Genomic DNA, 16,019 nt, shown 5'->3' on the forward strand with positions numbered 1-16,019 from the left:
GCCTCTCAGTGTGTCTCTCATTAATAAATAAAGTCTTTTTTTTTTTTTAAAAAAAAGGGGGGATCCCTGGGTGGCTCAGCAGTTTGGTGCCTGCCTTCAGCCCAGGGCATGATCCTGAAGTCCCGGGATTGAGTCCCATGTCAGGCTCCCTGCATGGAGCCTGCTTCTCCCTCTGCCTGTATCTCTGCCTCTTTCTCTCTCAATAATAAATAAATAAAATCTTTAAAAAGAAAAAAGGAGAACTGATGGAAGTCCCTGTGACAGTCCCTCCCTCCTTCTCCAAGGCAGAACACTCCTTTACGGGCCTTTCAGCCTGGAGTTCTGGAATAAAGGTGTGCTGATGCTGCTCTGTTTTTTTCTTCCACAACATTTGGAATTTTACACTGAAACACAGGTGTGTTCTCCATAAGCAGAGAGGATAAAAACTGTAAAGAATCTCCCCCGAGGTTAAGGTTTGCTGCCAAAGGACTCAGAAAAAGTTGTTTTCAGAGCTTCTTGGATTTGGGAAATGAGAATATGAGATTGAGGACCTGTACTGAGTATCAAGGGATGTGAAGATTTAATGAGATAGTCCAGGAAAGTGTTTAGAATAGCGCTGGGCACTTAGAGCTTAGTAAGTATTTGCCACATGGATCATTGTTTTTTTTAGAGAAAGAGAGGGCATGCACATGCGCTGGCAGTGGGGGGTGGGAGCAGAGGAGAGAGAGAATCTTCAGCAGGCTCCACACTCAGTGCAGAGCCCAACATGCCGCTTGAACTCACCACCCTGAGATCATGACCTGAGCTGCAATCAAGAGTCTGATGCTTAACTGACTGAGCCACCCAGGCACCCCTGGTGAAGCCTTTATAGGATCTTTAATTCATTCTACTTACTGTAGCTATTCCAGGGGTCACCCAGTTACTAATATTATCTTTTGTCACAACCTAACCTCCAAAATCAAATCATTCCATCTTTATCAAAGCCTGTGATTGTTCAAAATAAAGCACGTGACCTAAGGAATATAGTTTTTTCTATTGTGCAAAAGCCCCTTACATTAAAAATAGAAATGCCCATCAAACACTGGTTTAAATAACGATGCACATGAAGATCTAAATGACACAAGCACCTCATATGCGAGCCACGTAATGTCTCGACAGTTCAACTCTGCCACTACTTAGCTCTCATTTTCCTTCTTGCTTTTAGGAAAAACTATCAACAGCCCCACATGCCCCATCTCCTCCCACACCTCTCCATGCCACTCATCCACTTTCTTGATAAGTGAGGATTTTTGGCACCAAGCCTAACTCTCTTAGAGGTTGTAGAGAAACAACGTGGAGATTCAGTCCAGTGGCTGCCACTTGAAGACCTTGACCAAAGCCAGCTTTGCATTCACCTCAAACGTTGTGTCTAGCTAGCTAATGGTTTTCTCTTTTTTCCAATGACAGCTTAACCTACATAAATGTAAGTTTGCCCAGACAAAATGAGTCACGTTAGCAGTAACACGCTAGGTTTATGCTCCTCACTTTCACTCATGATAGTGAGACTGCCCTGCCCTCCAAGCCTTCCTGTCACCGAGGAGTTTCACAGGGGCTCACAAAGAGCTCACTCTCCATGTCGAGCCACCACTACCCATAAATGCCTGAGGGCCCTTCCTCTGTGGTCAGAGCCTTTAGTTGAGCCACTTTCGGGGACACTGCTGTGTCAGACACTGCGGATCTGTGTACTAGCTGACAGCCTCCAGGCACCATCAAAGTGGGTGCTCTGCTGTTGCCAAACATTACTGCCACCATATGCACTTTCAGTTTATGTAGTTGAGGGTATTTTAGTCTCTCCTTCCCCTTTCCATCATGTTCTGTTGCTAGACCAAGGCATGAGACCAGAGGAGGGTATACAGTTGGGCAGGGGGACAGATATACCCTGCAGATGTTTTTCTGAGTTCACACTGGCTGTATTCGTAACTGAACATCTTGGTCGTGTGACTGCAACAACCCCACATGCCTATCTGGCCCACTTATGTTCCGTGTTAATTCCCTTCCTTCTAGTGATGGGATGTCACTCTGAGATCTAAAGAAGTCCTAGAAAGACTGGCTTCCATCTTGCTGGCCCTCTCTCTTTCTCCTTCAACCATTTGCTTTGAAACCAGCTGCCAGGATGTGAGCTGCCCTTTGGAGAGGTGATGTGGCAAGGAGTGGGGGGAGGCTTCCAACAAGCACCCAGCAAGAAACTGAGGCCCTCAATCCAAAACACACCAGGGACTGCAACCTACTGGTGAGTGAGCTCCAGTGGAGCCTGGAGGTGACTGCAATCTCTGGCTTCAGCATGTCTATCTCCCACCATGGGTTCTTTCCATTCCCTTCATCTTGCAACTGCTTTCCCTGACACATAATGTCTCCTCGCCTGTGTGTGTTCTATTTCCTCTATATAGAACTCTCCCTTTCCCTTCACTTTCTCATTGTCTGCCAAGCTTCTATTTATTTTTCAAGTCTCAACTCGAGAACTACCCCTGATCAGGAGCCTTCCACAAGTGTCTTCCTCTGTTTCCTTGGCCCCTTACGGAGTCATTCGCACAGCACTATTGGAGTGACCCAGACAAGGGCAGCACTGTGTGAGGAGGGGAGCATGCAGGGTGGGTTTCTAACTGGGGTCAAAGCCAGAGGCAAAGAGAAGAAACTATTTCCTGGTGGGCCTGTGGGGGATGGAGAGCAGCTCGATCTATTCAAATACAGACAGAAAGTCCAGATGAGAACAGCAGGATCTGGATGATGGATCCCCCCACTTTGGCTAAGTGTTTTCCTGGAGACTCCAAGGAGGAGGGTCTGCTAATTAAGAGCTGAAGCATTTCCTGTTATTCTTCAGCATCTCCATTTAGTTAACGTCACTTCCTACTGTCAATCTTAGAAGGCTCTATGTGCAAATAATTCCTTCGGATATTATTAAGTTGGGCAGGCATTCAACAGATATATTTATTGAGTGCCTATTCCGTGCAGTGGGAATACAGGCATAAGATAATATTCCTGCTCTCCTAGAACTTAGGTTCTAGCAGGGGGAGACAATTGAGAAGTAACTATACTAGCAAATAGGGTTACTACAGAGAGTGACAATTGCTATGAAAGAAATGAACAGTGTTGCCCACTGGAGAGTAACTGAAGAAGGCCTCTTAGAAACAGTGCTCAAGGAGGCATGTCTGGGGGAGATCTGGATGGCAATGAAGTAGCTATGCCCACAGTTGAGGAAGAGCGAGTGGGCATGGGGAACAGTGAGTGCAGAGGCAGACACTGAGGAGAGGTACTTAAAGCTAGGGGGTTTGTAGACCTCAATCTTAAGCCCAAGTGCATGGAGACCAAGTTCTAGGCACCTGTTTTGCAATGGAGCTATACTAGGCCTCTTGTTATTTTGTATATGAGCAAAAAGTGTCAAAGCAATAAACAAAAAATTTTTTTTTGTCCTCTTGGAAAAACATCATTGTGAAACTTACTGAAGACCCACATTTGGCATGTTAACAGATTATGGAGCTAACAGAGGTATCATCTAATTTAACTTCTCATTTCAGGCGAGAAAACTGAGCCCAGACAAAGGGAAATGGAAGTCTTACAGTTCACGGCCTGATAGGGGCAGAGCTGAGATTTAGAACTCCAAATGTGAAATTATGTACGCTCTTTCCTTAATAGGTTAAGGCAGTTACTCAAATTACTTGTATTTCTTCTTTTTAAAAAGATTTTATTTATTCATGAGAGACAGAGAGAGAGACAGAGGTAGAGACATAGGCAGAGACACAGGCAGCGGGAGAAGCAGGCTCCATACAGGGACCCTCGATGTGGGACTTGATCCCAGGACTCCAGGATCATACCCTGGGCCGAAGGCAGTCGCTAAACCACTGAGCCACCCAGGGATCCCCCAATTCCTTGTATTTCTTTAGAAAATTATAAACCTGCTTTTCCTCCTCTTAAATTTCTCCCTCCTTAGTTTTCCATTTGGCCTGAAGCACTTCCAAATTCAGTTGTTAAAAAAAGGAACCCAACTTTGACCAAGGGTTGTTCACACTCCTCTTTCCTGAATGTGAAAGCCCTGTGTATAACATCCTTTGGCTACCACAGGGAACCAAAAACTCCTACTCAGAGTAAACAGTCTTTTTTCTATACACAAGTTCTCACTGCCTAGCCCTCTTGGCTGAAGATGGCTGAGTCTGAGACAGAAAGCAGAGGCAGGACTTTGGCTCACACTCCTGTCACCCACACCTGCTCACATGACTGGCCCACAGCCCCTGAATGAAATTACTTCACCTCTATTGAATGCAGCTCCAGACGACCAGGTAGCTGCCAGAGCCGGATTTTCAAAGCTGACGAGCACCATCACCACGCAGCATTTATAACAAGGAAGGTGGGGCTATGAGGCCAGGCCCATAAGAGTAGGATTCAGGTGGAGATGTGACCAAAGCTTACAGGTATAAAGAATGTAGGTCAAGTGGTCTGAGCTCATTTACCAGTTCCCAAATTATAATGAGAAGGCAGACACGCCTGAAAAAATGGATCCAAACCCGAGTGAGGTAGCCATGCCCACAACCGAGGGAAGGGGGGCATAGGGGAGGGATGCCCCACATGCTCCTCCTGGAAGAAGATTCTTAGCAGGAGCAAGAGGGAAATGCTATTTACGTGGCGTGGGAGGGTCAGTAAGGGTGAGAAATTTGTGAAATCACTGACCCCTCTGATGACTCAACAGGTCCCCAGCTGGTTTCAGTAAGTTCAAATTTGTGCATGGGATACAGAGGGTAGACCGTCAATCCCCTAGCGGCTGTGTCCAAAGGTATTTTTAAAAGGGGTGTGTGTGTGTGTGTGTGTGTAGCCAGCAGTCTTCTCCTAACAGGACGATTTCCATGTTCCATCTACCAAACAAAGCAAACTTCACATTTGGGACAACGTCACGGTCCTTAAAGAGCGGCGGTGGGGAGAGGCGCCTGGGAGGCTCGGTGGGAACGCGTCTGATTTCGGCTGAGGTCACGATCTTGGGGTGCTGGGAGCAAGCCGCTCAGCGGGGAGTCTGCTTCTTCCTCTCCCGCTGCCCTAGAGACGCCCTCTCTCTCTCTCTCTCTCTCTCTCTCGCAAATAAATAAATTAAAAAAAAAAAAAAAAAAAGCGCGTCTGGGCGGCAGCCGCAGGGAGCCGGACAAACAAGCGGGCTCCGCGCAGGTGGCGGGGCGCACAGAGGGCCCCGCCCCCTCCGCTCCCGGACTCCTGATTGGCCCCCGCGGAGGGGGCGGGGCCGGCCCGCGCCGTGGGGGCGGGGCCGGGGCGCCGGCTCACCCTCGACCCCTGGAGGTCGCGGCGCTTTGGGCTGTCGCCGCAGTCGTCGTCATGGCCGGCCGAGCCCGCGGGTCCGCGCGCTCGCTGCTCGCCGCCCTGCTGGCGCCGGCGCTGGCGGCGCTGCTCGTGTCGCCGGCGCGGGGCCGGGGCGGCCGGGGTCACGGGGACTGGGACGCCGCCGCGCAGCTGCCCCCGCTGCCGCCCCGCGAAGACGCGGCGCGCGTGGCGCGCTTCGTGACGCACGTGTGCGACTGGGGCGCGCTGGCCTCGCTGTCCACCGACCCGGCGGTGCGCGGCTGGGCCTTCGCCGACGTCCTCTCGCTCAGCGACGGGCCCCCGGGCGCGGGCAGCGGCGTGCCCTACTTCTACCTGAGCCCGCTGCAGCAGTTGGTGGGCAACCTGCAGGTGAGCCGCGGCCGCGGGGCCCAAGGTCGGCCCTGGCGGGGGGCGGGGGGCGCGCCGCGGAGCCCAGCCTCCTACCTCCCGGCCCCGCGTTGGGAGAGCAGCGTTCTTTTTTTTTTTTTTTTCCCCAAAGATTTAATTTGTTTATTCATGAGAGAGGCAGAGACACAGGCAGAGGGAGAAGCAGGCTCCATGCAGGGAGCCCGACGTGGGACTCGATCCCGGGTCTCCAGGATCACGCCCTGGGCTGAACCGCTGAGCCACCCGGGCTGCCCCCCAGCGTTCTGTCCGCCAGCGAGTGCGGGAATTCCACGCACGCCCCCGCCGCGCGGCTGAATTCTTTGCCAGCACCTACCCTGGGGACCTCTCGCCCCTGGGTCGCCCCGGGGCACGGTTGTGGTATTCTAGAATTTCACAAGGCCTCCCCTTCTCCTGAATTAAGAATTTGCCTTTCAGCAGCAGGGAGCGAATACACAACGTCGTGAGCGACTAATGCAGCTTTTAGGACTCCTGTGCTCACTGCCTTCCCTGGAAAGGAGCGGAACTGATGTTATGAGGTCTAGGGCTCAGCCTGTGCCCAGCTTTGGTGGCAGGGCCGTGCTTACAAGCCCCTGGTGGATCCCCGCTGTCCCCAGAGTGGTGTCACAGCTCTACAGTCCGAGGGGCTCCAGCCACAGAGTCCAGGAGTGGGCTGCAGATGAACTTGAGGCTTGGATAGGTTGAGTGACTTGCCCAGAGCCAGTAGCCAAACTGGAATTTTATGTCAAGTCTGTCTGCCTTCAAAATACAGACCACAGAAATAGTGGCACGAGAGCTGCACATGTCCCACAGACCGGATTTCTTTGGCTGACACAGAGTTCCGTTTGTTTTTTAAATAAATCCTAGTTACAGGAGTTCCCCCTTATCCACAGTTACACTTCATGATTTCAGCTACCTGCAGTCAGCTGTATTTCAGAGGCACGTAATTCTCCTCCTGAGGTACTGGCGAATAGTAGTAGCTTAGTGCTAGGTCACAAAGCCTACCCTGATTCACCTGATCCGATAGATATCTGATCAGATCTCAGCATTATCATCAGAATAGTGACTACAGGACACTAAGGTATTTTGAGAGAGAGTGAGCATATTCACCCAACATTTATTACAGTATATTGTTATAATTGTCCTATTTTATTACTAGTTATTGTTGCCAATCTCTTACTATGACTGATTTATAAATTAAAACTTTATCATAGGGGTGTGTGTGTATAGGAAAAAGCATAGTCTGTCTAAGGTTCAGTACTCTCCAAGGTTTCAGGCATCCACAGGGAGTCTTGGATTGTATTCCCTGTGGGTAAGGTGGGGAGAGGCTAGTGTAGTTACTAACATTCAAAAATTGAGATTTCAGTGACAAATCTAAGTTTCTAGTTTCTTGGAAGATCTGTACCTACGAGGACCCGAATTCTCTGAGCAAAAACAAACTGCTGCTCTTTAAGACACACACACCTCCTCGTTCACCCTTTTCTTATTCCACACCCACCCCACTCTCAGACATTTGCCCAAAGCAAGCTCATTCTGCTCAGTGAGCAATGCTCAACCTTGGCTGCAAACACGGTCACCTGGGAATACTTTAAAAAATACAGTACTGGGATATTTTATTAAAAACACATGTTAGGGGATCCCTGGGTGGCTCAGCAGTTTAGCACCTGCCTTTGGCCCAGGGTGTGATCCTGGAGTCCCGGGATCAAGTCCCACATCGGGTTCCCTGCACGGAGCCTGCTTCTCCCTCCTCCTGTGTCTCTGCCTCTCTCTCTCTCTGTGTCTTTCATGAATAAATAAAATCTTAAAAAACCACACATTTTATTAAAAAACAGCTCCCCAATCCCTCCCTGATGCTTCTAATGAGGGAGAGGAATTGAAAACCACTGTATGCAAGATTATATTTAAACCCATGCTGATGTGGTCGTCTGCTCTGTTGAAAGGATGAAAACTAAGACTCAGAGGTGTGGGAATCACCTGTAACCAGCCACTAATGGCTGCCAGGTCGAACTCCAGCCCCAGTCTTTGACAGGTCTAGAAAGGCAGTGTAAGGAACCTATCCAGGATTGTAGTTCTCCACGATGGCAATGCAAAGGTGTGGCCACATCAGAATTAGTCTGATTCCATCAGTTAAACAGTCAGGTTGGTATATACTTTCTACTTTTCCTCCTTTTGACCTCTGTCTTCTCCCTGTCACCCTACCCACCAGATTGACATGAACAAAATACCACTCAGCATTGCCCTCTGCCCAGAAACCTTTAATAACATCTGGTTGCCTGGAGCTGCATAAGATTCACTTGGGATGTTTTGTTAAAAATACAAATACCAGGGCTGGGAATGGAGCCCAGAAACCAGCATTTTAACAAGTTCTCCATGTATGTGGTTCTTGGAAAGCACAGACAGATGCCAGGCTACACAGCACAATCCTGACTCCTCAGCTTGGAGTTGAGCCACCCTCACTACCCACCCCCCAACCTCTCTCACATCCTCCCCAACCGTCCCAGAGCCTCTCTTTTAAGCAGATTGGGTTTCTCGTTACTCAACTCACAACCATGTGCCACATTTTCCCAGTTCTGTTTTTGAAATTCCCTTTACCTTTAATACATCATCCCACTTCTGTCCTGGTTTTGAATATCTTATGAGGCTCTGTGGAGTGTCCAAACGACTCCAGGCTGTGTTGACATCTCTTTGTACTAGACTTTGAATATACCTAACTGATCCATTCGCCTGGCAATTAGTTATATGCCTTCTGACCTCTTGTCATTAGGCACTAGTTACGTTTTGTTTATGTCTGACTTTTCCATCCACCAGATTATAAAGTCACAGGGAAAGGAGAGACTTTTTTTTTTTTTGGTCTCCTATGGCTCCTTGCCCAGTAGTGTACAAACAGTGTTTAGCTACAGCTACATGATTTCAAGGAGCTTTCTCCATACTCCTCGTTTTGCTAGGTCACCATGATATAGCAGAATTTGCCACGCGAGCTACTTGGAATTTAAAGCACTAAGCGCAACGTGAATTTTGCTGTGATCTGTCAACAATGTCTTTTGTGAAGCTGATTTCTGAATAAGAAAGAAGAATTTTGCTTGCTTCACACTTTTTTAGTTGAGGCATTCTTACTACTAAAACAGGAACAAACAACTTCTCCAATTTTGAGATCATGTGACGATTTCTGCTAGCATAAGATAACCAAAAAACGTGATTCAGCAACTTTCTTGCTTAAATTGTACAATTAGCTAGTTGAACAATTGTTTTTATGTACTAGTTGCATATTAAGAGTCTATCTAACCCTTTCGATCTTTCAGTAAAGGCTCTAGAGTAGCCTTGTATTTCAGTGAGGCTGTGACAGTCATTTCTCTGGTGACTATGAAACAGATTAAGAGTTTAAGAAAAAAGAGTCTTAAAATTATTCTGAGTCAGTGAATTTTTTTTTTTTTTGAGTCAGTGAATTTTAAAAATGGAACCCTAGCCCCTGCTTCTTGGGAAGAAACGTCAAGCTCGATCTCTACCCCACTAGAAATTTTCTCAAGTGGTAGGTGGTGTTTTATAATTCACGTGGAAGAATGTGCAGCTCTAGGGACAGTGTGTACATAACTTACGAAGTTTATTTTTTTTTTATTTTTTTATTTTTTTATTTTTAACTTATGAAGTTTAGTACCTCTCCAGAGACAGTATCTCACACACGAGGATCTTTATTTTCTCTGTGCAGGAAAATCCACATGCTACGCTGACCATGTCTTTGGCACAGACCAACTTCTGCAGGAAGAAGGGATTTGACCCCCAGAGTCCCCTCTGTGCGCACATAATACTGTCAGGAACTGTCACCAAGGTGAGTATTTACTCCACGAGAACAGAGACAGGTTTGAGAAGAGCACCATCTATGAACAATGAAAGAAGAGACATCTTAAGTATAAAATGAAAATGATTTGTGATTGAGATACAGCATTAGAATATGTTCTAGTGTATACTTTCATGAAAACCAAAGGCTTAAATCAGTTGATTTCCTATAGCTGTTCAATAAGAACTTAGGCGGAAAATGAAGGATTTTTTGAAGCTGAACAGATATAACAGCTGTTCACCTCCTCTGTGAGGAACATCTGTTCAACCAGAGCTCTCTGCCCCTGGCAGTGTTGTACACACACAGTATCTCGCATGTGTGGGTTCCTTGTCTCCATATTTTACCAGTGGCTCAGGGCAGAGAGCATACCATGGAAGCTCCAAGAGGGGTACCTGTTACTAAATACCATGAATTTAGGCAGTGGGGTGAATGCTGCAGGACAGAGGGCAAGGTATCACAGCTGATTAATTGCCGGGCCAGCAGATTTGCTTTTTGACCTTATCTCTCATGACAACCTCAGACAAGTTAGATTAATGGTCTGGAAATTCTGTGTGGATGCATCTCTGTGGCTGCGTTTCATGAACAGGAGGTGGGGGATGGGCAACAAATGCTCTTGAGGTCCACTGCACTTTTTCCAGAGACTTCTGTCCTTTCTGGATATGCATCTCCATGTTTAACATCTGCTTATTATAGGATATGTGTGCTGACGTAACACAACGAAAGCACCTGAACACTTTATTATATGCCACGTGCTGGTTCTCTGATAGCTCAGAGTGACTATGGAGCAACAGAAGTTGGTGCTTGTGATGCTTCCCCAACTCAGTATCTGTACCACTCACACCTGAATGCTCGGATGTTGTCTGCTTACCTTTATGCTTCCTTCATTTTCTCCTGATTCCTAAAGTTTCAGATCAGGATTTGTAACTGAATAAACTTTTCAGGATGTGTAGGATGCTAGGATTACCTCTCCTAAGCAGGTGAGGAAACCAAGTGTTGCTGCTATGAGTTGCTCACGTCATTTATGTCCCTCAGGTGAATCAGACGGAAATGGACTTTGCCAAGCATTCACTGTTTGTCCGACACCCTGAAATGAAGACCTGGCCTTCCAGCCATAATTGGTTCTTTGCCAAGTTGAATATAACCAACATCTGGGTCCTGGACTACTTTGGTGGACCAAAAATAGTGACACCTGAAGAATATTATAATGTCACAGTTCAGTAAGTGTTTGCACATCTTTCTAATACTGCAACTTTTATCAGCGGTCCTCAATATTTTAAAGCAAGGGGAGGGGTCTCAGCTGCTTTCTGTACCATGGACCGACCCTTTTGGCAAGTTGGTAAAGCCTATTACCCCCATCAAAATAATATTTTTAGAATAATATTTAAATAATATTTAAAATGTATAAAATACACAGAAAATACAATGTAAACCAACTCTATTGAAATACATTTATAAAAATATTTTATTTATTTATTTTAAAGATTTTATTTATTTATTCATGAGAGACACACAGAGAGGCAGAGACACAGGCAGAGGGAGAAGCAGGCTCCATGCAGGGAGCCCGATGTGGGACTTGATCCCGGGTCCCCAGGATCACACCCTGGGCTGAAGGCGGCGCTAAACCGCTGAGCCACCTGGGCTGTCCTGAAAAAATATTTTTAAATGTGTAGTGTAGTAATATGTTGATGACTTAATGAACATATTAAATAAGGTTTAATGGTGTGTCTATAACGTTACTACACTATTTTCTGAATAGTGAGGACTGAATATTTTCAGGCATCTGCGATGACTCTTAACACAATATGAGAGTGTGATTTCTTTATTTCTGTTGGTGACAGTCACAGATATGCTATCACCACTGAGGTTTGTTGCCTACATTCATCGTTGAAAGAAATGATACACTTCAATTAGAGCTTAATGAAAATGAAAATACTTTTTTCCATCCAAGTTCACAAACCCCCAAGCTCTGGCTACAGGCTTGCATAGCAGGTTGAGACCTTGTTTTAAAGCAATGCTCTGGGGCCCTGGCTGGCCTGTGATGGCATTTTCCCATGAGAATCAGACTCTGAATGGTCCACATCTGAGTCTGAGCACACAGCCCTGTGCACATCCGCCCCAGTGCTGTGAGTGCTGAGGGGCCATAGGGGGCACCCAGCAGGAGTGGGGTGGGGGGCAGTCAACACCCAAGGGACCCCAGGAAAGAATGAATAAGATAGCCTGAAGATGGGAAAAGGACAGGGAAGAAGGGTGTGGTTAGATCCTTTGAAATTAGGCCATGGTTTGAATGAAGGAATACAGAGGCCTGCGCTTTTCCCGGGGTCAGTGGCCTTAGCTGCCATCTTCCAGGCCTGGAAACCAGCGATCACAGCAGCAGTAACACTGCTGGTGCATGCTGAGTGTTTGTTGCTTGCAGGGCACTGTGCTGGCTTGGTGCTGTGCTCTGCTTTGCGCTCATTGAATTCTCCCCATAAGATGCTAGGTAATATTTTTCTTCAGCTGTCATATGGAGAGCTGATGCACAGAAAAGTAAGAAACTTGCCTGAAGTCTGACAGCCAGTACGTGTTGGTGCTGGGATCGAAACCCCAGCATTCTAACTCTGGGGCCCCCACCTTGCTTCTAACCAGGTTGAGAGCCCATTTTTCTGCTTACCTCTCTGCTAGCTGGCCAGGCTCCTAAACCAGTATTATTCATATGATGCACTTCTACCTGTGATGACTGAGTGCTGTTTGCAGAGATCAGGGTGATAATACTGTCAGACCTATGCACTGTAGCTCATTTGCAGGTCTTAGATTCTCAGTGTTTCATTATTCTGGGTCTTATTCTCTTATAGAACAGTTCCACACTGAACTCTTGACTTCCTGTCACCATTGCAAATTTCTTTACAGCAAAGCTCAGGTTTTACTTATTTATTCATTTGTTCTTCATTCATTCTTTCATTCCCAAACAGGGCCTAGGACAGTGCATGGCTCAGAGAAGGTGCTTAGTAAATACTAGCTACTTGTCAGACTGATAATTTGAGACAAAGATTCTCAGCTTCTTTGTTTGAATAAGGAATCCAGCAGTCATGGCTTTTATTTTGCTTTTGAGCATGCAGGTGAAGAGGCACAGGCTAGTGATTCTCTTCTGGACTGACAAAGCCACCTTACTCTATAGGAATACAGAGGCAGCAATTATAACATTATTACTGGGCAGTTAATTTTTCAGGAGGATGGCCAGTAAGATGACAGGCCCACTATGCAAGGTTAAAGTTTACTTTTACAAGATGTGACAATCTCTGAAGTACAGTTATTTTTGTATAAATAACATGCCCAAGGGCAATGCTTCCTTTAATAACAAAATAAAAATGTGCTTGCCTGTAAGTCTTTGTATTGAATAAGTGAGTAGAAATAGATAAATTTGAGGTTCCCATTTTATTACACAGACTAGTGAGCCTTTTCTGCAGCTCAGAGATAAGAGGAGGACCAAAGTCTAGACCAGGATGTAACCCCTTCTATGCAGGACACCAGAATCCTAGGGAGAGGCAGCCCTAAAGCTGACCTTTAGGAACTCGTCTGACTATTAATCGTCCATTTCAGAGTCCGGGAGTGGGCCCCTCACCATCCCACCCACCTGGTTTGCCATCAGAGCTGTTCAGTAGCTCAGGAGAGAGTGATGTCTGTAAGGGCTGAGAGCCTGCATGCTCGGAGGGAACCACTCCCAGGGGCCTCGTGGGCACTCTGGAGCTTTACCGGATGGCAGCCGTCTTGGCCAGCTTGCCCATGTCAGTTTTGGAAGATGTTATTTCTCTGAATGCCATAAAGCCATCTGCGTCTGAAATCTGTTGCATTCAGGTGGAGTCTTATGAAAAGGCTTCGTATAAGTGACACTTAGTAGGGCTCATATGGGGCCTACTGAATCTGGTTTGGCTCACTGGACTGTTGGGTCCAGGCCACGAGTATATTTGCATGTGGAGTGGAAGGTTTTACTGTCAAACCGCGTATCTGCTGAAACCCTTGAGTAGGCCATCCTTCCAAGAATAAGCAGTTGCCTCCTGTCACTGTTAAGTGTGAGCAGCAGGATGCTTGCCCCAGGCTTCATCTCTTCTCTGACATGCCCACAAAGGCACATTTAGTTACAGGTGCAGGTTATAAACTTACCAGGTCTCCCTCACCTGGAGATGGATTTCCTGATAGCCGTGGTCAGACTGTCACAGGAAGAGGGATCCCAGCTAGACTCAGTGTGGGAGGGCACTTGCCATGTTACTGCTGTTTTGCTTAATGTTCAGGGCCCCTTCTGTTCTCAACTGCTTTTGTCTTTTAAACCCGCTAAGCTGTCAGGTATCCTCCATGGGATAGCCAGCAGCCACAGCTGCTTCTCAGTGCTGCGTCCCACAGGCCTCTACTGGAGTATGTCGACACCACACTCACAGGGTGGGGCTTCTGGCTAAAATGAAGTTTTCCAATGCCTCACCCTAAACCTGTTGATACCAGCACTCAGGAATGTGCATAAACTCGGGCAGTTCTTCACTACACCAAAATGACTGAAATTAACTCAAAATCCTAAACTTCTGGATCAGGAGTTTCTCTGATCATTCCCTAGAATGATTAACTTGTAAGATTTGTTAAACTCAGTTTAATGAAATAATCCTTCTTCCTCTCTCTTCCTCTCCCTAGGTGAAGCAAAATACGGCATCTTTAATGACACCCGGGAGGTTGCTTAGGATGGCTCATACAGACCTGAAGGGTTTAGTGTTCCTCTCCAGAACATTTCCCAGATTGATTTGTTTGCTTTGCTTGCTTGCTTACTTACAAAATCAAGTTGGACTATTCCTGGATTTCTTGGAAGATGTGGTTGCTAGACTCTTCTTTTTTTTTTTTTTTTTTGCAAATTTTGAAGCCATTTTCATAGAGGGGTGTCTTTCATTATGATCAAGGAAATCTTGTTCCATTAGTTCCAAATGGAAATGCTCCAGTTTTCCAAAGGTACTCCTTGAAGAGGAGGAGGTGCCAGATTTAGATTGCCCATTTGAAGGTACTCAAAAATGTATCCTTACTTCCTGGGAGAAGTTCAGGGGAGAGGTCCTCACTTACCCATGGCCACACCTGAGCTGCCCGAGCCTGTCCGGCGGCCTGTGTTACCGTGCACCCACATGTGCACAGCCATGTCAAGTCGTGGTGAGACACAAATGGGACTTCCTCTTTCTGGTCCATGTGTGTCTGACAGTCTGGGTGGTGTTGATCCCACAGAGGGCATAACTATTTCTTATGAAGAACTTTTTTTTCCCCCCACTTTTCAAGTCTAAAGTGATAGTTACCTAGAACAGAAGTTCGTAAAACTTTTCCTGAATTTGATTTCCCCACCTAAGTGGACACTGTATAATCTGTGTCTTCACCCAAAACACACACCTACATATAGGTACACATTATTTTATTTTATTTTTTGCCCCCAAATGGGCTTGCAAAAGAAAAAAGGATGCAGGAAATTTCGTGTAAGTAATTTCTGGTGTTCTTTTGTAAGTAAAGTTTATCGGACGTAGACCAGCCTAAGCCAAGCCTATAACCTGCTGCCCCCAACTGCACTGTAGTTTTTTAAAATAATGCTGCTCTCAGCAGTGGGCTTAGCTCTCTAAATCTTTAAATGGCTACCATGCTGTTACTACCTAATTGGGTCACGAGAGAGAAGATAAGGTTAAAAAAAATCACAGTTCTTCAGAAAAGAAGGAACTGTTTCATTTTATTACCTATATACATGATTTCAGAAGATGATGGAAGGTCCCTCCTAAAGAGGGGTGTCAGGAACCAAGCTGCCGAATCCTTAAATGGCTAAGAAAAGAAGATGAATATGAGTTCTGTTTTAAAACTACAAAATGAACCTAAAATCCAGCAAACAGCTTCTGTTTAAGAAAAATGATTTACATTAAACTTGGTAAAATAGATTTTTCACTCAAAATAATTAAAAGCATTATTTTCATGAAATGTGTTGGATTTATTTTCTTAAACAGATGTTAATATTATACTTCCATTGCTGTCAAAAGCCTTTTGCATTTCTATTTTAGCATGATGTTAAATCACCTCTTGGCTGTTTCAGAGCTTACAGTGAATAATTTGACCCTTTCCCATTGGTAAACAGCTCATGGTGTCCTACAATTTGGAGGATAGCCAGAATGCAGAGTTCATCAAGGGGCTTCCCATGGTGTCTCCGGTGCCAAGATACCTTGTGATAGAATTAGGTTGAGGGTGTATATCTCTATTTCTCCCGTTACTCACTGATTGTGAGTTTTATATCATTGATACCATATAAGAACATATTCAGGTAAGATCCAATTTGGAAAGTCAACTATGTTTTTTTAGTAGGTGTTGGAGATTCCTTCATGCTTGAGATTATGTCTGTTATGTCTGAGTGACCAGCAGAGGGCACTTTAGACCACTTTTTATGGAGATGCAGGCTTCCTGTCCGCTGTGCCCATCAGGTCCCTAAGAATGACACCATGGGCCAGGTTAGGGGTGGATG

At 46.0% G+C, this 16,019-nt stretch overlaps 1 protein-coding gene across 2 annotated transcripts; it reads left to right on the top strand.

Annotated features, from left to right (window-relative positions):
- The first annotated feature begins 5,302 nt into the window (after window positions 1–5,302).
- CREG1 (cellular repressor of E1A stimulated genes 1) lies at window positions 5,303–15,484 on the top strand. Of its 2 annotated transcripts, XM_055324525.1 has the most exons (4): window positions 5,303–5,682; window positions 9,401–9,520; window positions 10,562–10,746; window positions 14,183–15,484. In XM_055324525.1, the coding sequence occupies exons 1-4, from the start codon at window positions 5,329–5,331 to the stop codon at window positions 14,184–14,186; spliced, it is 663 nt and encodes a 220-aa protein (XP_055180500.1). In that variant the 5' UTR covers window positions 5,303–5,328; the 3' UTR covers window positions 14,187–15,484. The 2 variants fall into 2 exon arrangements, with proteins under 2 accessions (XP_055180500.1, XP_055180501.1); XM_055324526.1 differs by lacking the exon at window positions 14,183–15,484 and having other exon boundaries at window positions 10,562–10,750.
- The last annotated feature ends 535 nt before the right edge of the window (window positions 15,485–16,019 follow it).

Source organism: Nyctereutes procyonoides, unplaced genomic scaffold (assembly GCF_905146905.1).
Source record: "Nyctereutes procyonoides isolate TBG_1078 unplaced genomic scaffold, NYPRO_anot_genome, whole genome shotgun sequence".
Lineage (NCBI taxonomy): Eukaryota > Metazoa > Chordata > Mammalia > Carnivora > Canidae > Nyctereutes > Nyctereutes procyonoides.